The sequence below is a fragment of the Zonotrichia leucophrys genome, chromosome Z, assembly GCF_028769735.1.
Source record: "Zonotrichia leucophrys gambelii isolate GWCS_2022_RI chromosome Z, RI_Zleu_2.0, whole genome shotgun sequence".
NCBI lineage: Eukaryota > Metazoa > Chordata > Aves > Passeriformes > Passerellidae > Zonotrichia > Zonotrichia leucophrys.
The window spans coordinates 19830306-19851388 of NC_088200.1; the positions used below are offsets into that span (position 1 = coordinate 19830306).

At 34.9% G+C, this 21083-nt stretch overlaps 1 protein-coding gene across 1 annotated transcript in view; it reads left to right on the forward strand.

Annotated features, from left to right (window-relative positions):
* Positions 1–21083, forward strand: part of ADGRV1 (adhesion G protein-coupled receptor V1) — a 269354-nt gene that overhangs the window by 14742 nt on the left and 233529 nt on the right. Inside the window, exons 5-14 of the mRNA XM_064735976.1 lie at positions 783–887; positions 2210–2323; positions 4849–5414; positions 6627–6897; positions 7708–8037; positions 11811–11987; positions 12958–13181; positions 19586–19712; positions 19803–19988; positions 20661–20841. Of these exons, the coding sequence (XP_064592046.1) occupies positions 783–887; positions 2210–2323; positions 4849–5414; positions 6627–6897; positions 7708–8037; positions 11811–11987; positions 12958–13181; positions 19586–19712; positions 19803–19988; positions 20661–20841 (2281 nt within the window). The remainder of the gene's footprint in view (positions 1–782; positions 888–2209; positions 2324–4848; positions 5415–6626; positions 6898–7707; positions 8038–11810; positions 11988–12957; positions 13182–19585; positions 19713–19802; positions 19989–20660; positions 20842–21083) is intronic.

A 21083-nucleotide genomic window follows, 5' to 3' on the forward strand; every position in this document is an offset into this window, starting at 1 on the left:
AATAATTTTTAGCACCATAGTATTAATCCACTGCTCCCTGAAGTGTTCTAAGTCTTTGAAATCTTTCAGCTATAACAGCTTGATAGACAGAGTCCATTGTCTAGTTATCTAACAAATGGGATTTTAATGGAGAAAACTGTTGTATTCATCTTGTTATCATATTTCTAAAGTCCCATACCTCCTCAGTGTTTTCTCGTAGCTGCAAATCTTTACAGCACAGACTCCTTCTCCTACATGTTATTCCTTTTTAGGGCTCCCCCTGACCTGCCAACCCACCCCCTTTTATCCCAGTTATCTTCACGAGCCACAGCTGCCGCCCAGTTAAGGACATCACAGCTGCAGCCCATTTAGAACAACTAGGACTGCGGCAAGGCCTATATACAGATATTCAAATACAATACAGATATTTTTACTAGGACTCCTACTATACAAAATTATTTTTAATAGGGTTGGGAACTCCTGTAAATATGACCAGTACTCATGTGCCAGCGCTTACTTAGTGTATCGTAACTAAACTCATTTACAAAAAAAAAACCAACCACCACCAAAAACCAAGAAAACCCACTCAACGTACATTATGATAATTCTTTTTATCTCAAACCTTTCAAGCTTTCTATTAGCTGAACTAATTGGTTGCTAGGAAATGTATGTCATCAGCAGACTGGTTTGCAGATTGGATTAACTTGTCTGTGGGAGTTTGGTATTTCTATGGTAACAATTTCTTCTGTCTGCTGTGATATTTGATCTGTGCCTGATTGCCTGTCCCTTTTCTTCCTCATTAGTCTGCCTTTATCACAGTGAATGAGCCTAGGGGCAGAAACGAACTTGTTCCTCTCACTCTAATCAGGGAGAGAGGAACCTATGGGACAGTCATTGTAAGTTTTGAGGTAAGTTTATCAAAAAAGCATCCTACATCTTACCTTTTACTATTAGATGAAGCTGCGAGGCCATAATCATAACTTATCTAAGTGTTTATTAAAGTGGAAGGACTAAATAGCTATGTCTCCATTTGTTAATTCTATTTCATAAAATGGGAAGATACTACTTTTCAAATGGAAAATATTGCAATTATCTAACTGCTTAATTTAGGACAAATGAAAATATATTAAAAAATGAGGATTCTCTGTATTTGAGGAAGATACTTGAAGCAGCAATTTTTGGTAGTATTAGCAAACAACGTCTGAGTGTGCAAGAAATGTCTTGTATATTTTTCAAAGTTTATAAACACCTGACTTTTTTCAAGGTGCCTTTGCCACCTTCAAACATGTAAATGTAGAGCTCAATATTAAGTGAATTTCTGTATCTATAAGATTGCAGTTTGGATTCCCAGACATTTCAACCTTTCAAAATCATTACTTGAATATTTAGGCCATTACTTATATACTTCATGTGAATTACTGACTTTATTGTGAGAGGGGGGATTTTTTTTTTCCTTGTCTGGTTCTAATTCTATTACTTTCTTTAAAATTACAGGTAATTCTTTTTCATATCAAAATTCCTTTATCAATTGTCATCAAAGATTTCATCTAGATGTGCCAAAATCTCAAAAGATTTGTAGTGAATGTTCTTGCAAGCTAAATACAGCATGTATAGATAATGTTTAGAGATTCTTATGTTATTTATTGCAGATATATTTGTTTTTAATCCAATAAATTCTGCTCTCTGCAAAATTTATCAGGTTAATCTCAAAATATAGTTTATATACGTATGTTGAAAAAAATTTACAAGATTTTCTAAAACAAAATCCTAATATATTGCCTCTATGGGTCTTACTATTTTTCCAGGCTTTAGTATTAAGTGTAATTTCCTTAGTATAACAAGTCAAGATAGAAAAGTCACAAAATGAGTAATTGCTATTATCTTGTCTTGAAACTGATTAGAAAATGCTAGTTAAAATAAAAGAGAAGGACTATCCTTTTTATTATTTAAAAGAGTCAGTTATGTATCAGTAGATACCAAAGAGTTCTCAAAAGGCCTGTATGGAAGTAATTTTCTTTCTCTGGCAATACATAATTTCTTCAGAGTGCCTACTCTGATTTACTCCATCTTCTGAAAAAGAGTAGATTTTCACAACTGAATGTGTGAGCATATGATTGGGAGTGAATAAATAGCAATTTCTTATACATTTCACACACTGTATATTGACTATTGTACTGGGTTTTTTTGCATGCTCTATATATTTCTTACAATAAAAACCAATTATTTGCAGGTTGAAGATGGACCAAACCCAGCTGAAGAAGACTTCAGTCCAGCCAGGGGAAATATTACATTTACCCCTGGGAGATCAGTGTTGATTTATAATTTAACAGTACTTGACGATCAGGTAAAAACAAACTGACAATTTTTGGTTTGGATGTATAGATTGACTGTTGTTCTGGAGGGACTTTGCATATTATGTTATAAAAATGCTTGGCTTAAACAGGGCTACAAGTCCTTCTGCTTCATAAAGTGATGCTCAGTTTTTTCTGTGTAGGCTATAATTTTATCTTTTCAATGTTGCCTCTGTATTTCTCATCAATTAATATTTTTAGTTTCTGAGTATACCCTGACTGCTCTGACTAGATCTGTTAGGTGCTGTACAGTAAAAGTATAAATAATCAAGAAAGCTTTATATTTTTATTCAGATGGAATAGTGAGGTTCTTGTATTGTCAAGGATGATGTTCTTTAACTACATAGAGATTCATCTTATTAGACTGACATTTCTATATTTAACTTTTCTGTGTGAACTTGATACTGAACAACTTGATAAGGAAATTCATTAAAAAATTACATAGGGGAAAAAAAGTATCTGTGATAAAAATGGGAAGCTTTTAAGCTAATTATGGAAAATAGTCTCTGAAGTCTATACTCATACTAGTATTTAAGAGACTGTGCCAAACTGCCATGTAGAAATATCTCTTTCGGATTATTTGTATTAATTCTGTAACTTGTATATGAAAATAATTAATTTGGTTTGTGGGGAGATGGGATTTTTTTTTCCTCTGAGAGGTTGTTCTAATGCTCTTTCACTCAAAGTTTGTTCTGTATAGCTGTGGTGGTCCACTTGCTGGATGTCTTCTGTGGCTGTACACAAAAGGTTAATTTTGTGTAAAAATCCTTTATTGATGATGTTGATGATGATGATGGAATGCACAAGCATTCAGTGTTACTCTCAGAACTTAATTTGAGCTGTTAAGATCTGAAGTTAAGAAAAAACTCTACAACAGGTATTGTTCTGAATTGCAAAGCCTTTGTCCTACAAAAATTAGGTGACTGCAGCTCTGATATCTACAGTAGCATATTTATTGTAATTGTATTGTGTACATTTTCTTTTTTAGTGAGGAATAATGGAGACGTTTTAACAGAAAATGAAAGAGTCAAATCAACACTGAAAATCTTTTATATTGTTATCTTTGAAGTCTGTCTGGGTTTTTCATTGGTCAGAAAGATTCCATTAAGAATTCCAGAGTGTCCTGTATCATCTGTAAATAAGATGTTAAGATGTAAACTACAGCTAAAGTTGTGGATATATTTTGACTCTCTTGAATGTATGTTTTTAAATTTTGCCAGATGGAATATTAATTAGTCAACTAAATGAAACATTAGTGAGCATTTTTTTAATGAGGTTGATGAACTGTGTTGTATTCAGTATAGGAAGCTGGTGGCTGAGATGTTCCAGATCTCATGCTGACAACAAACCCTGGTATCAGTCAATGGCATTATGTATGTTTCTTTACCACAAGCCAAAAGAACTGAATTGGCATAAGTTATCATGCCCATCTTCTAGCCCTAGAAAAGGATCTGAGGCTGGCCAATAAATAAATGAATGTGAAAGAGAAAGATATACTGGACAGCAGGGTTTTCAGAAGTTGTACTTTTGTCCTGGAGTTCCTCTCAGAAGCAAATACTACTGGTTTCCATGGATGAAATGCAAAGATCACAAATAATTTTCAAATACTTTTTATCTATATATAAAATAACAATATTTTTTCAGTTCCATAAGTGTAGCTAATCAAGATTTGGGGAATAAAATATAGAATCATAGAATCATATAAAATGCTAAGTTGAAAAGAACCCATTAGGATTATCAAGTCCCACTCCTGGCTCTGCACATACCCAGGAATCACATCACACCATTTTTGTCCATATATATATATTTATATAGTAATATAAAGAAGAAATATCATCTTTAATTGTGTAATTTGTGGTTTATAAGCTATTTATTGTCTCATGCATCAGATATTGGAGAAGAAATAGCTAGAACTAAAATGTAGTTTTAAACACTTGTTTTGTAGAAGTACCAAAATCAAAATTATTGGTAAGAACAAGAAAACACTCAGATCTGTGATGGAAATTTTGTCTGGGCTTGTAGTGATTCCAATTGTATAGGGATGGATGGGCCAAGGTAGGTTCTATAAAGAAGTTGCTGTTTTTGTCTCAGGCACAAATAGAGGTAGGTCAGAATCAACATCAGAAAAAAAGAAAATTTAAATCTAGATAATGGAATGGAACACTTGTTTTCAAGTAGAGATGGCTTTCAAAAATGGCAGTTGGTCTTCTCATACTCTCAAGCTGTAAAGATGAAGATTTTTCTGATTCTTGAGTAATTTTTATTTGTATTTCGTTTGACTTTGTACTCTCTTTCAGAAGTATGTTTAGGTAAAATAGAGACCTTAAATTTTGAAGCGGGATTTATAGCATTAGTTAAAAGCAAGACTATTCTCCTGTTTGTTTTAATATGAAGTGAGCTTTTAAGCCAGTATAATTTCACTCTTCGGCAAAATGCATAAACCATATTTCTCAGTATTAAGCATTCTGCATATATTTGAAATGGGACTTACACCCGGTTGCTAATACTATTTTTCCAGGTACCTGAAAATGATGAAGTCTTTGTTGTTCGTCTGAAGAGCGTGGAGGGAGGGGCTGAAATCAACACCACAAAAAATTCTGTTTGGATTAATATTAGGAAAAATGACAGTCCTGTGCGTTTTGTCCAGAATGCTTATATGGTGCCTGAGGAAGATGAAGTGATAACAATCCAAGTGGTTCGTGGTAAGGATGTCACTGGAAAATTAATTGGACCTGATGAAGATGAAGTCTCTGTCAGTTACGCCATCATAACTGGGGATTCAACTGCACATGCACAGCTTAATGTAGACTTCCTAGATCTACAGCCAAATACAACTCTTGTTTTCCCACCTCTAGTTCACGAAACATATTTGAAATTTAGGATCCTTGATGATGCCATACCAGAAATTGCTGAGACCTTTCAGATTATGCTTCTTAAAGACACTTTGCAGGGAGATGCTGTTTTGATTTATCCATCTGTGGTTCATGTCACTATCCAGCCGAATGATAAACCCTATGGAGTGCTGTCAATCCACAGTGTTCTGTTCACTCATACTGTTATCATTGATGAAGATCAAATTTCAAGGTACTACAGATCTTAAAATCTAGTATCTAGTCAGTTTAAGAGATTTATTTGTAATTGTTAAGACTCCTTAGCATATCATTAAAGTAATTATAAAATCACTACTAAAATATAATGTAGTAATCACTTAGTGTGTTGTTATTATCAGCTGTATTTACAAAGATTTCAAGGAAGTGGGAATGTCTAATAATGCAGAAAGTATTTTAATATCTGTAAACTATATGTAAATAAGTCATAAGTATTCAATCATATTATCAGAATAGTGAAAACTCCTAATCTAAAGGTAGGACCGGTGAAGCTGTGATACTGCTACACACAGTTTCAGTGGGAAATACATTTCTGTCTTTCACTCTTGGTGTGTATTTGTTTTTACTATCTATAAAGCCAGTCTCTGATTAAAGAAAAAAAAAAAGTGTTCAGCATCTCCCATTAAATAGTTACCTTAAACTCAAAACCAATTTAAATATTTGTAATTTTACATAGAGACTAAAATCGAAGTTCTCTACAAATGTTATAGGCAGACTGATACACAATATTGATAATCTCAATAAAAATGTCTAATTACTGCTAGTTCACCAAAAAAATGGCTTCAAACTATCATACTGTGAGAAATTTTGGAAGAATATTTTATGGTCTGCAGCCAACACTTGAGTATTCATCTTTTTTTTTTTTTATACACAGTAAAGAAATAAATCTTGCTTTCTAGATGTTTGTAAGTCATGATTTCCAGATTTTTTTTGTAGTCATGCACTTGTCAGATGCAGGCCACATGGCATTTCCAGTACCATAAGTATCAGTAGCTGAATATATTTTTAGTACAGGGGCAAACTGTTCATTTAAGTTCATAATTTCATAATTTCAATGCCCATGCCTCATAACTATTCATGTTAGAATAGGCAAAATGTTTTCTTAAATTTGATTTGTATTTTGCAAGACAAATATAAAACATGCCAAGACTCCACTCAGTTCTGAGTGTCTTACTTGCTGTAAAGAAAGTGAGATCTAACACGTCTTCTGAGATTTTACAGAGAGTTTGTGCGTAAATGCTCAAATCTTACATATGTATTATGATTTCGCAAACTGTAAGTCTTGAGTCAAATGTCAGTTGCAAGCATCTGTACCATGTAGGTCAGTGTAAATATTTTAGGGAATTGGTAACCATACATGCCAATAGTAATTATGGTTTGTGGATTTTGTTTTCATTCAAAACTATAGGTTTGAAGGGATCACAATTGTAAGAAATGGTGGAACACATGGAAATGTTTCTGTTTCCTGGGTTATAATCCGAAATAGCAGTGACCCTTCACCTGTGACTGCAGACCTATTTCCAGAGGCGGGAGAGATAAGTTTTGCTCAAGGAGAGATGCTGGTCACACTTTATCTGAACATTATTGATGATGATATACCAGAAGAGGCAGAGCCTTATCTTCTGAAACTCCTACCTTATACAATACAGGGAGGCGCAGAAGTCAGTGAGCCATCTGAGGTAAGTTTACTTTAGAATTCTCTTGGAGAAGGTACTTTTGGAGAAGGTATTTGGAGTAGTAAAGACATTACCAGTTTTAATAACATTTATTGATGGATTATCTGAACAGGTTAAAAGTTTTGCTCTTGGATAAAAATCAAGCAAACTGATCCTTAATATAATCTTAGTGTATAGAGCCATATCTAAAGTATTTGGCTGAGTATAGTGTACAATGCCCGGCCCTTTTACTGTGGTAGAATTCAGTTCAGATTATTCCCAATGTGCTAGGATTGAATAAATGCTGTCTTGAGTGACTGTTTTCTAACAGAAGACAGGAAAGTTATTTTCACTTGTTCCTTTGCTCTTTTAGTGATTACTGAAATGTTTACAGAGTAACAGCTTCAAGGGGAAGCTTTGGTGATTAAGTCTGTAACCTATGAACAATTAAACAAAGGGTGGCTAGACTTGCTGACAGTTCTGTGACTCAAATCCCTCCCTTGTCTTTCTCGAAAATGGTTGGAATGAGCTTGGTGAATAAAATGAAATCCTTTACAATCTAAAACATTTTTAAATTACTCAATTTGGCTGCTGAACCAAAAAATCAGTTATTCAGAGCTCATTCTGGCATATGCGATGATGCATAGTGGGACAGTTGCCACTGTCAGTGCGATACTTCTTGTACAGAAAGAATTCTTTGAGGCTGTCCATCTTTCTTTCCTGATGCCTAAGGAGATTAAGGAGAAAAATGTGTGGTGACTATTAGGAGATGATTTTGTGAAAGCTTGAAACTATGGTAAAGAGTAATGCAGCATGCTGTTTTCTGGTTTGCAGCTTCTGTTTTACATTCAGGACAGCGATGATGTTTATGGCCTAATAAAATTCCATCCTTTGGAGAATCAGAAGATTGAAAGTAATCCAATGGGACGCTTTTTATCCTTGAGTTTTGCAAGGGAAGGAGGAACAGTTGGAGATGTGCAGTTGGTTTATACTGCACTGTACATTCCAGCTGGAGCTCTGGATCCTGAGAGAGCGAAAGGTGGCATTCTGAATATGTCTACAAGAAGTACTCTCATCTTTCCAGAAGGAAAAGCACAAGCTACTATAAATATACCAATACGAAATGATGCATTTCTTCAAAATAGAGCTCATTTTGTCATACAGGTATCTCAGCTGTTTTTGGGGTGGTTTTTTTAGCCCATGTAGTATAAAGGATATAAAATAGTAGTGGCTCCTTTCCTTTTAACTTCATTAAAATGACTCTGCCTGATTTTAAAAAAAAGAAAAACAGTTAGATCTGTAGCCAAGAAAACTCTTTTATTTAGATACTGCTTCCACAGATAAGGAGCTTTATTCCTAATAATTATATACTAATTACATAATTTTTTAAAAATACACAGTTGTAATAGGATTCAGTTACTAATTGTGAAATTTAACAAAATTATATCAGTGTTGCAGAAGCTAGTTACCTTTTCAGGTGTGTTATTCTGTCTACCCTTTGCCTTTTGATTTAATCAAATAAAGGCTCCTAAAGTAGAGGAGTATGACAGATTTTGGAAATTAAAAAAAAGGAAATAAAAATTAAAATAGTCAAACATATGTTGTATTTATGTGCAACTTTGACCAGGTAGTTGAAAAGTTCTTCTAGTTTTCCCTGTATGTGGCGCTTTGGTTTTTTCATCTTCTGTTTTTGTTTGTGGGGTTTTTTTTCTCTCTACTGAATTTGTAAGAAGGGAGATTGTGTAATTGCTTGTAAGATTGGCTGGAAAAATACACTAACTATGCTTTTGAAAGAAAATGGGTTTTCCACAAAAATTTTTAAAGAAAGATTTTTTTATTTTCCAAAATTATGTTTTTTCTTCATTTTTCAGTGGAGAAAACCAGATTTGCATACATGTTAGCAAGTTATTGTTCAGATATGCTGCTGTGGGAGATTCTGGGCATTGTAATCAGTATTTTTTATACTTATTTTCCCATCTGTAGTTGAGACTACTGCATAATCTCCACTTGAGATTACCTGATTAACTATTGCCACTAAGATCATGAGCCCGGGGAGCAATCCTGATATACAGACAAAGAGGTGACATGGCCCAACCAAAGCACAAATTGCAGAGTCTTTTCTTAGTTCTTTTCAGTATTTTCCATTTAAGTCTGGTGTCTTCAAAATTTTCAAACAGAGATGTTGATGTGGAATCATAAATGTAAAATTTGGTCTTTTTTTCTTTATTTTCTAGTGTAACAAAAATGTTTTAATTACTTGAAAAGATTTCTTCCCTCTACAAATTTCCCCCTACGTTCTATTTAAAAAAAAAAAAAAAGAGAGAGAAAAAAATATTGCCAAAATCATATTATCATTTTAGTTGCACATGCTCTTTCTATGTTAACAGGCAAGGAATATGTTTCTGAAATATTAGCATAGGCTTGTGTGTTTTACCTTCTTCATGTGATCTGAAAGATTGACAGAAGACTTGAAATATCTAATTCCAAGTTCCTTTCAGGTGATAGATTACAAGTAACATTGCAGTGTGGACTATGGACAAGATGTGTGACGAGTACTTCAATATGTAGACTTTTGGTGTGGTTTTTCAAACTGCAGATTCCAGGGAGAAGAAGTATACTTTCATGTATTTTCTCCATGAACTATAAAAATATTTTGAGTACACAAAATCAGATGCAACTTCTAACACAAATAATTCCTTTAAAAAAGGAAGAAAAATGCCCCTATTTATCACTATGACATTCCTTCTACATTGTGAATAAATTATAGTCTCAGAAAAAATGTTTAGAATGAGACTACTAAGTTTGTACTAGGCCCAGTAAAGGATCAACTCAGAAATCAGGGAAGGAGGGATGAAGAAATGAAGCATAAACACAACAAGAGAACAGATAGAGGAACTGGAAATATGAGATTAACCTTCTTTAGTGACATCTTCAATTAAATAACCTATTGTTTGATGTGTAGACTACTTTTGGTATGGACAGGAAGATTAACTTATTTAGTAAACTGCTTGGCATTATTCGATTTACAGTGCATTCTTTTTTCCCTCATGTACTGATTTGCTTTAAGAGGAAACAATGAATTAAAAAAAAACCAAAGCAATATTTAATTAATTATTACTTTAATCTCAAAGTTACTATCCAGATAGTAACAAAGGGAATTCTTTCAGCTCTGTAGTATTTCAGAACTTCTACTGTGCTAACAACCACAACAGTGGTCCATCTGCATGGTGTTAATTTGAGAATTGGCACCTATTCTAAAAGAAGTCTTAGAAGAGAAAGAAAAAAATAGAACCACTCTTTGTTCCTCAGAATCCCAATAAGTAGCTTGGATGGTTGAGAATAAATTTCTAATTACAGTATTTATAAAACAGATCCCATCTATCATCAAATTAAATGTGCATGAATATTTTTGAGTGTTACTTGAATAACAGCAGAACAAAATATGATACAGTCCAAGTATTTTATATAAATTGGTTTAAAGAATCAAAGGGATTAAAAACTCGTCAGTTGAGAGGGTGATTCATAATGCTAGGAAAATTAATCCACAAACACCGGAGGTTTATGTCCAAAAAGGAGTCAGAGGAGTCCTTTTACTTTATTTGAATAAAGGGAGAGGCCATGGGGCATTCCCCTGGGGTGTCTCAAATTTTAAGAGGACACAGCCTCCTTTTTTATCCTAATTTCCCAGCCGCATTTCCCTTCTCTCTTTCCCCATTGGCTGAGGTACTGGAGAGGTACAGACTTCCCGATACACCTGATACCGAAGATTTCCCAAAGATTTTCCTCTAATGTATAACCCTCCCTTTTAATTTTTAATTCTTATGGAATTTAGGGTTTTTTCTTCCCCATTGTTTCTTTAATCTCTCAATGTCTAATTTCGTTTATCAGCAAACCTAAAGTTTATTTATAAAAGCAAATATCTTTTTCCATTCACCAATCAGTGGAATCTTTCCCATTGTTTCTTTTATCTTCCAGAGCTAATTTTATCTACCAGCAGACCCACAGCTTGTTTGTAAAGACAAATCTGCTATTCCTCTCAATAAAACTATATAGATTTTAATGCCCTTCTCCACTAAAACCTGTGTGGCAGCATCTAATAACTCCAAGCAAAAACATCCTAATGGGAGTTAAAAGGTGGTTCTCATTGATGGTTCGTGCATCAATGAAATGTTTACAGAAGTATATATAAATTGGTCATAGAAATATCTGTTATTATGATCCATGTAGACAGAATGTGATAGTGTTTTAAATTATATTTGAAAGGAATATTAAAACAATTAACACAAGGAAAGTCATGCCAATGGTTCTGATGGGCTAAATGAATGGTATTTTCCATTCAAAGATAGAATAAACATTTTTCTATTCTTCTTAGTATAAATAAACCATCAAAAATATGGTAATATAAGAGGAGATTACAGTTTTGAAATCTTGTGCTGATTTTAAATTATGAATGAAATTCTACATATTAGTTATTGTAAATAGAGAAGTCTTTACATTTTTTAACTGAGGAAAGAAGATTGAATCACTCTTTGGCTTCATGAGAGTGTCTGAATTATTATGTTTCCAGTGACTTCAACAGATGTTTATCAATGCATGACAAAAAAACTGAAGTGCAAACAACAATCTGGCAGACCAATTCATATGTCTAGTACGGAAATGCCCAGTTCAGAAAGTTAATTGTGCCTCTATGTACATCTGGTTGTGTACATGATTTGTCTGAGAGGTATACCATTCTGCTGTGGAAGCTCAATACCATTCACTTAATTTCTTACACAGCTACTTACACATTTTTGTAGTAGAAATGGCGCTGGTAGGAGAAATTTATCTTGGAGGTGTTTTGCTCCTTGCATATGACACTTATTCCAAGATGTCAGAATAGTTTTCTCTTGGTACTCAGTCTTTCTTATTTCTCAAGTTTTTCTTACTTTTTCTCACAGTTGGAAAAAGTTGAGCTGCTGAATAGAATTCCTCTTGTCCCACCCATCAGCCCTAGATTAGATGAGATTCGAAATATTTCTTTGAGGATTACTCCAGATATTGCAAATGGAGAAATAGGCTTTCTTAGCAATCTTCCAATTATTCTTTCTGAACCAGAAGAATCACCTGCTACAGTGGTAAGTAAACATTTTTATTTCATTTCTTACTACGGAAAACTTATTTGGAGAAAGCAAAGTTTGCTATATCCAGTATAGCATTTGAAAATTAACGTGAGAAAAATCCATCCTTCAAGTTTGATCTTATCTCAAATATTCTCCTCCTTTATCAAATCAAAAAGGTAGAAATTGCTAGCAAGATTAATATGTTTGTCATCTGAAAAGTGCGGTGAACTTTGCTTTCTCTGTAAGAATCTAGAATTGGTTAAGTCTTCATGCTCAGATGCAGCAAAAGATGCTGCAGTTTAATTTCTTTGACCAACTGCAAAAACACTCTGTAGAGTAGGACTGATTTTGCTCCCGAATTTGGTGAAAGTGTCTGTGTTTTTTATAATTCTCTTACACGTGAATATATAGTTTGGCTTGCTGTGTCTGTTTTCTAATAAATAATGCTTTTTTGTATTTCTCAATACCCAAAGCATTTTCAAAAGCATCGTCATCCATCTGAATGCTGTAACCCCAGCCAGAGAAACCCTCTATAAAATATTTTTTCTTTCATTTCCCCTTTTTTCCCCCTAGTTGTCTTAACTGAGATCTTCCTTCAAATCCTGATTCAGAGAACTGCTTTTCATCCTCAGAATAAAACTGCTGATATAAAACCTAGGCTGTCTTTATGAGGCGGGCATTGGTTAAATCCATCATAGAAGGGTTTTTGTGTTCATGAGTGCTAAGTGATTTGTCATTTTAATGGTCTGCCACCTCCACTAAGAATATATAAACATATATGTGCAATTATATAATGGATAAATAATTAAATATATAAGATTCAGTATATATCTTCATAGATATACCATCTTTGATTTCAGATCTTATACATAGGTATAAGTCAGAGGTTAATATTTTGAGGCTCATATTCAAACAGTAGTTTGCAAGGGGTTAATTGTTTTTGCATCTAGTTTTGCAAGTCACAGCAGACTCATGTTCTTTACAGGTTTCCATTCCATTGCATCGAGATGGCACTGATGGTCAAGCAACTGTGTTTTGGAGTTTGAGACCATTTGGTCCTAATCACAAGGCAGTAACACAGGATGATATAGGTCCTTTTAATGGCTCTGTTGTTTTCTTATCTGGACAAAGTGATACTGCAATCAACATTACTATTAAAGCTGATGATATACCTGAAATGAATGAAACTGTGTTATTAACTTTGGACAGGTATTGTACCCCAATCTTTATTCATATGTACCACTTGCTATACTCAATCTATATATAAAAAAATTGGCACAGTATTAATTATGAGGTGTTGCCTCCATTGTGTTGATAAATGCCTGGAGCAATATTGGGCCCTTGATTTAGACTGCGTATGAAATCTTTGACTCATGATCAATGTAAGAAACCATATTGTGCTTATTATCTAATGACTTAGTTTTGTTTGTATTTTGATTAAAAATAATGTATGCTAACTTAAAAAGTTGATTTAGCTTTGATCTTTAGTTCTAGCTCTTGATTATAACACTTACTTTCAGGAAAATAATGTTTAGTGAGATAAGGGGGAAAGTTATAATGAATAGTAATGAAAGCAATACATAACTGTGTTTTTCTCAGAAGAGGTTTATAGTCAGGATGTTGTTGCAGAATTAGATACTTCCATCACAAATGCTGGCTCCAAAATAGGCCAGTGTGACTACTACCACATGCCTCAGCTACAAAGGGAGCAATGATGTTTCTGAAGCGTTGTATTGTGGTCTCCTTACTGTGTGACATGAGGTTTGCAGGATAATTAAGGCTGTAAGAGGCCTCAGAAGATACTATCTGCATGTGAACACTACTCAGAATGCTTGAATTATTTCATATGCAGGAGCCTTTTGTTTTATTAGCAGGAGAATCTTGGCTATTGCTTCAGTCCTGCTTCCAAAAATTCAGATGTATCTATAGTTTGGAAATACTATCACTTCTGCTAATGCCTCCTAATAATCTAAGGCATATTTTTCCCATTTATTTTTCTGGAAACGTGCTAAGAGAGGGCCATCAGCTGCAATGTCTGCATTGAACATCTGCTACATATGCAGTCCTTACTTTGTGTAGAAGTATCCTTGTTGTAGATAGGAAGGGCAGACTAGCTGATGGGAACTTTTAATACTATATCTTCATATAGAGTATGTACTAGCAAACCAGAAGGCAACTCCTTAGGCTGCTGCTGATCCTGTTATTTTGAGCATTGTTCTATCACATGGGAAAGATGCTTTTTCAGTACAGGGTTGCTCTGCTTCTGTAGAAGCTAGCTGGTGGATGCATCTGGCGCACAATGAATTATTTCATTCTAATCTTGGATACTCACTGTGTTGAAAAGATGGTCCTGTTGAAAACAAACAAAAAACCAAAAAAACCCAAAACCATAAACCAAAAACCAAAAACTGAAGTAAAAAACCTCGCCAAAAAAACACAAATGGGGACTATTGCAAGCAGTTCTCTGTTTTGCTTTGTTTTCCTGTGGATGAAATTGGTTTGCCTGAAAGTTCATTAGAATCTGTGGCACAAACAAAGAAGCTAAGATTAGAAATAATGACTGAAGTTGTGAAGGAGCTGTGTAAAGTGACAAAAATGCTGAAGTGGAAGGATGGGAGACAAATAAGTATGTAGAGGAAGTGGGCTGCATTAAAAATTAACTTTTTAGTATTGGATAGCTCTGCAGTATGTGTAACTATAGCTTTTTACCACTTACTCTGACTAGTAATCCCATGCCTTGAAAATTATGTCTAAAAGGGGATTGAGTTGGCAGCTGAACAAATGCAACCACTGTTCTGCTTTTGCTATGTGTAGTGGGAGTAGCAATTTCTATTGATCATGAAGTGGCTGGTAAAAATTTTGCCAGCAGTAAGCAGCTTTCCCACACTTGGCAAGGTCAGAGAGTGAAGTAAGGATTAGGTAGTTTGGCCAGGAAGAAGTAAATACATAGGAGATAAAATCGGAACTTTTCTCTACACCTGGACAGTGTCCCTCAAGTCTACAAGTGAAATTTGGCAACTTCTAACTTGAGTAAAAGACAAGAATGCAATACCTACAAAGATCATCCTTTCAACACTGGAGATGACTTTTCAAAGCAGGGGTGAATGATACTGGCAGGGTGATGCATGTAAGCTTTTGGTATTGCCTCCTACATAGTTTGTGTTTTCTAGATGAACAGAAGATTTCAGTTTCCAAGACAGGCAGCCAGCTCCTCACAGCAGTAGTGAATTACCATGAAAACAAAGACACACTCTGCTATGGATGTGCTTGCACTGCTTGATAGACTGTAGCATAAGTCAGTAGAAAAGTAGAGCATGTACAGACTTTAATGAAATTATAGACATAGAAATACATCCATAAGCATTCTATTTATTGCAATTAGTAATAGCATGGGCAAAATAATATGATAATTAGTTCTAACAAGGATCTATTATTTACAACTCAGTGATGTTGTTATGGTAGTTTTATGTTTTAAATGAGCTTTGATTGTACCCATAATAACAAAAGAAGCCTTCCAAGCCATTAAAAATAGTATTTTGCTTCCTTGCTCTGTGGCCGCCATCTGTAGGCCCTGGATATTAAAAATAATTATGAATGCTGTTCACAAAATGGAGGCCTATGTATATCATGAAGAGTATGCTTACCCAGAAGACGGATGAGCTGTAAAGAAGCAAGATAATCCTGTGCCTGCTGAAGAGTCTTCATATTTTCTTTCTTTAGGACCAGCTTCAGTTTGGATGCCTGCCCATATCTTAGGCCTGAATTGAAATAGGCTGAATTGAAATTAAAAATATCATTACAGACCTAAATCTGATAGTTTTCTTAACTTCTGTGAAAGAAGCTTGGCTGTTGGCAATTGCCATGCCCCCGGTGCAGATACACAGCTATAAATTTGGCAGTTGGCACAGCTGAAGGGCCAGGACTGTCATGGGACATGGATTGTGTTTGTTCTCTTAAATGAGAGGAGCTGAGAGTAAAACCTCTGAACTTTAATCCTGGGAAAAACAATACACAAATTAATTTATTTTTATTTTGGGAAGATTAAAATCCAGGAACAGCTGAGTGTTTAAATAGTTTATGCTCAGAATCTTTTGATCATGACTTCCATAAATTAAGATACTAGAACAGATCCATGTATGTGTATGTATGTATCTAATGTGACGTATGTTCAATGAAGTAAAACTGTTGTAACGTGGAAAATTTTATAGTTCTAGTGATTTCTGTGATGTGATACAGGCTGAGGTACTTAACACCTTCTTTGCCTCAGTCTTCAACCTCAGAAATACAAATTATTCTCAGGGCAACCGGTCCCCTGAGCTGGTAGAAATGGTAGAAGAGCGGAATAGACCTCCTGAAATCCAGAAGGAAGTAGTTAGTGATTAGCAGAGCTATTTAGGTGATCATAAGTCTATGGGACTGGAGAGGATCCATCCTAGGATAATGAGGGAGCTATTGTAAGACCTCTCTAAGCTGCTCTCTGTCATTTATCATCAGTCATGGCTGACTGAGGAGGTCACAGACAATTGGAAGTTGGCCTATGTGGTGCTTGTTCACAAAAAGGGCTGGAAGGAGGATCTGGGGAACTACAGGGCAGCCTGCCTGACCTTGGTGCCTGGCAGTGTTATGGAACTGGTCATCTGGAGTGGGGTCATATGACATCTGCAGGATGGCTGGGGCAGCAGACCAAGCAAGCAGGGTTTTAAGAGGAGCAGGTCCTGCCTGATCAATCTGATCTCCTTTTATGATCAGCTAACATGCCTGAGGGATTGGGGCAAAGCTGTGGATGTTGTCTATCTGGACTTTAACAAAGTTATTGTGTGCCACAGCATTTGCCTTGAAGAGCTGGCAACCTATGACTAGGACAGGTCCTTGCTTCTGTGGGTTAAGAACTGGTTAGATGTCCGAGCCCAGAGAGTGGTGGTGAATCGTGCTGCATCTGGTTGGCAGCCAGATGCAGCGCCAAATCTAATTTAACTAATCAGCTGAATCTGATTAGTTGCTTCCTAACTTCCAAGTTCTTCAAATTCTGGTCTGATTTACACTGTGACTGTTAAAAGGTAGTAAGTATTGCTAGTCTTCTAAGTACTTTCAAGTATACCTGGAGATGCTTAAAGTACCTCCTCATGGTACCTTGGGACTGTTTATTTTCAGCTATCCCTTGGATTCTGTTAGAGCTGCCATTGTGCACTACAACATGATACTACATTCTAGCACTAGTACTCAGTTTTTTGTCTGAGCTGTGTTTGGATTCATGTAATCTGACTTCATGAAGGTGAAATGAAGTCTGGCATTGCCCTTTCACTTTTTGATTATTGTGTCTTAACCACTTAAGATTGTACATCACGTACCAAAAACCCACTTGATATAATAGTTCATTTGTATTCTCTGCTGTGAAATATATTACCAACAGCTTAGTGATATAATTAAGAGTATTAAGAAGAATAAAATGAAAATTTAGCATAAATTTTAGCTCTGGAATTTTCACCTTGAACTTTTTAAATAGTATTAATGCCTGATGATTTTGGAAAACTTGCATACATTTCTGAAGGGAAGAAGAATGTCTTCATATATAGTATTTAAAATGTAGCCTCATTTGAAATAATCAAGAAATTTCTATTAAATCAGATCTCCTATTTGAAAGAATAGAGCTGCAAATGTATTTGCTTTATTACTTCAAACTTTTGAGTGAACTTTTTTGTCTACTGAATTCTGAAGCTGAATTATTTAAACTTCACTTTATAAATTCTTTGTTTATTTGTTGATAGCAAATCCAGGTTTAATATTAACTGTATATTTATTTTATGTTAAGAAAATAATCTATGCATACTTTCATAGAATGACATACTTGTTATTGCAGAATAATTTTCTTTCATCTGAATTGATGAGATAGTTTTGTCATATGTGCTTATTCTCCTATTTCTATTTTTTCCTTGTTTTTTTTGGGGGGGTGTGGTGGTTTTCTTCTCTTTTTGTTGGTATTTTACTCTGAAAATCTGATTAATCTAAAAATTGTCAAAAATAAAGTCTGATGTGATTTTCTGCTAGAATAGTCTTTGATATGTATGTGTTGTAACTCCCAATGTACTTACCTGTTTTTATCATTACTATGCCAGATTGATGAAGTAAAACAAAATGGAGGCATGTTGATTGTATTTATTTTTTTTTTTGCATGAAGTTATAAATGTGTGCTGCTGGTGCAGTTGTGAGCAGACACAGGGGTTGGCAGTGAAAGAACTCCTGGAGGAGGGCTGGGTAGGGCATACCATGAATGGGCCTTGACATCCTGAATTGATTATGGGGTCATTTCTCACCAGTGAGGATTGCCCACTTGCTAGCATTTGTCAACAGAAAATGCCAAGGAAGGAGCTTCCCATAAAAGGAACATGATGTGTTTGGAAAGGGAAAAGAAAACTTTGTGGTACTCTTGTTTTTATTATTGTCTGAGACTGGTACTATTGAAATTCCAGGAACTAGCGCTTTCATTCATTCCCCACCCCTTTTCTTTCCCTCTATTCTTCTTTCCTTCTTTCTTTCTCTGTTAACAGGGTAGAGACAGAAAGGTTTGTTGTGTACTTTGGGTAAGTGCAGTGAACTGTGGTTTGTCTTCAATGAATCAATGCTTTGTTTTACAAGTGATTAGTTTGAACAGAATCTGTCAATAACTTCTTTTCCTCTCAGGAATCATGTCTTCTGCATCTCTTCAGACAATGCTTGATTGTCCTTTGGTTTTTAATTTGATGGCATGGATTTCTGGCATGAAGCTTTATTTAGGATTTGTGAATGATGAAAGTTACTAATGCATGACTCAGTGTTTGATACCTGTGCTTGATTGCAATATGGATCTGTTGTCTTAAACTGCCAGAAATACAACTTGTCCCACCTAAATGCCTGAGTGGACTAGAACTATAAAGTTTTCTGTTGAGCAGTTATCTTTTTTTTTAAATGAAATAGGTTTAATTTATGTTAACACAAGTTTTTTTGTCTGCTGGCATATTTTTTTATATGCAAAAAATATTACGTATTACCATTTAAAATAGACACTTCCAGTTTGTTCATTGAAATTTTCCTCCAGAAAACATGGAAGATGAATCTGAATTCATCAACCAGCATTTAATAAGCTATATCAAAATCATCAGTCTGAAGGTGCATTCTTTATTCATCTTTCAGCAGTAGTTTTTCTTGCATTTTTAATGGAATGTACTTAAAATAACGTAATTGAAAGTATATATCTGATGAAATGAATGCAAGAAATTCAAGCTCTCTCTGTTTAAGTATTTTTGGATAGCTCCTTATGTTTTGATCCAATTAAAAAGTAATACTAAATGTGATTTTAAATTTTTGTTATATGATTCTATTTCTTTTTCTTTGTATTGTGTGCATGTGTGACTAAAAAGCCCCAGAACAATACGCTGTAAAAAATAATCTGAAAGAAAAAGCATCTCAGGAACAAAGGGTGGGGTTTCTGCAAGGGAATGGAACACTCTGATGTGTCTTTCCTAATTTATTATATTCTTTTTAGGTAATTGTTTTCATAATTTATTCTTAAAATAATCAGGATTCTGATGTCCTTCATGTAGATATGTATTTAAACCTTGACTTTTTTCCTTTCCCAGGGTCAGCGTGGAAAATCAAATACTGAAATATGGGTTTACCACTTGTGAGATCACTATTTTGGAAAATGATGATCCTGGAGGAGTGTTTGAATTTTCTCCTTCTTCCAGAGGTCCCTACAGTATCAAGGTAGCTATCTGAATAACTTTTCTTAATTGTTATGGAAAAGTAAATCTTAGCAGAATGTGAGTAAAATGCTGGATTTTCTTTTTTTTACAGGAGGGGGATTCTGTCGAATTGCAGATTGTCCGCAGCAGGGGGAGCCTTGTCAGGCAGTTTCTGCGATACACTGTAGAACCAAGGGACAATAATGAGTTTTATGGAAGCACAGGAATTCTGGAGTTTAAGCCTGGCGAAAGAGAGATCATAATTACTCTTTTGTCAAGGATGGATGGGATTCCAGAGGTAGACATGAAAATTTTCCTTTCTCTAAATTGTGTTCACAGCATAGCAGTTTGTCACTTATTAAAATATAAGAAAATATATTGTAGCAGAATGAGTATGCAATGCTTTTCTATAGAGTGTACTCCCAGTCTCCAAACCAGGGATGCCTGCATTACTAGAAGGTATCTTTGGCTTTAATAGGCCTCTGTGGATTTTTTTTTTTGGTAAATTGAAACTGGACTTTTCATCCATCTGAGCTTTTGGCACCCGTGGCATTCTGTACTATAGAATACCACTATTTAATTGAGGCCTGTACAATCCATTGCTTTCTTTTTGTTCTGTTTTTGGTAAATGCCTGCTAACTGAACTCAGTGCTCCCCAGTCTACACTAATATTTGCTGTATAGATGCAAAGATGCAATGCTTATTTTAGTGTTCCATGGTGCATCTACTGTGTTTGTTCAAGAAATATTTGAAGTATAAAGTCACATTATATTAATAATGCAAGCTGACAAGTTTTTTTAAAATTACCCTAATGTCAGTGTTTTTAAAATCTTTACTTCCACTGTTACAGATGACAAAGATGTACAAAACCATTGTGCATGTAGAAACTGTGTGTAATTTTCTTTTGTTGAAATTGTCCTTTTTTCTGCTGAATAAATCTTTTTATTCTGACTGAGTTTCCCTCTTCCAGCTGGATGAGGCATATGCTGTTGTGCTCAGTGGCTACAGTGAAATGTCAGGCAAGCTGGGGAATGCCACAAGGGTAAATATAACCATTTTGAAGAATGATGATCCACATGGTGTCATTCAGTTTCAACCTGATGAACTATCAGTAACAATAAAGGAAAGTAAAGGAGAAATCATCTATGCTGGTAATTCTTTTTATTAGAGTAACTTCTTTCTCTGCTGTCTGCTCCTGCAAGGCTACTTTTCCCTACTTCACCTTTGTAGGACAATGCCTGACTCAGGAGTTTCCGGGGAGTACAGTATGATGAGCAGTGGAGATTACTGCAGAGGAGGATGGGCCTTGAAGCTATTAGGGATCAATCCAGTTAAAATATAGCTTGAGAATATACCAGACAGGAGGGACAGAGAATTTATTTACTTGCAAGGA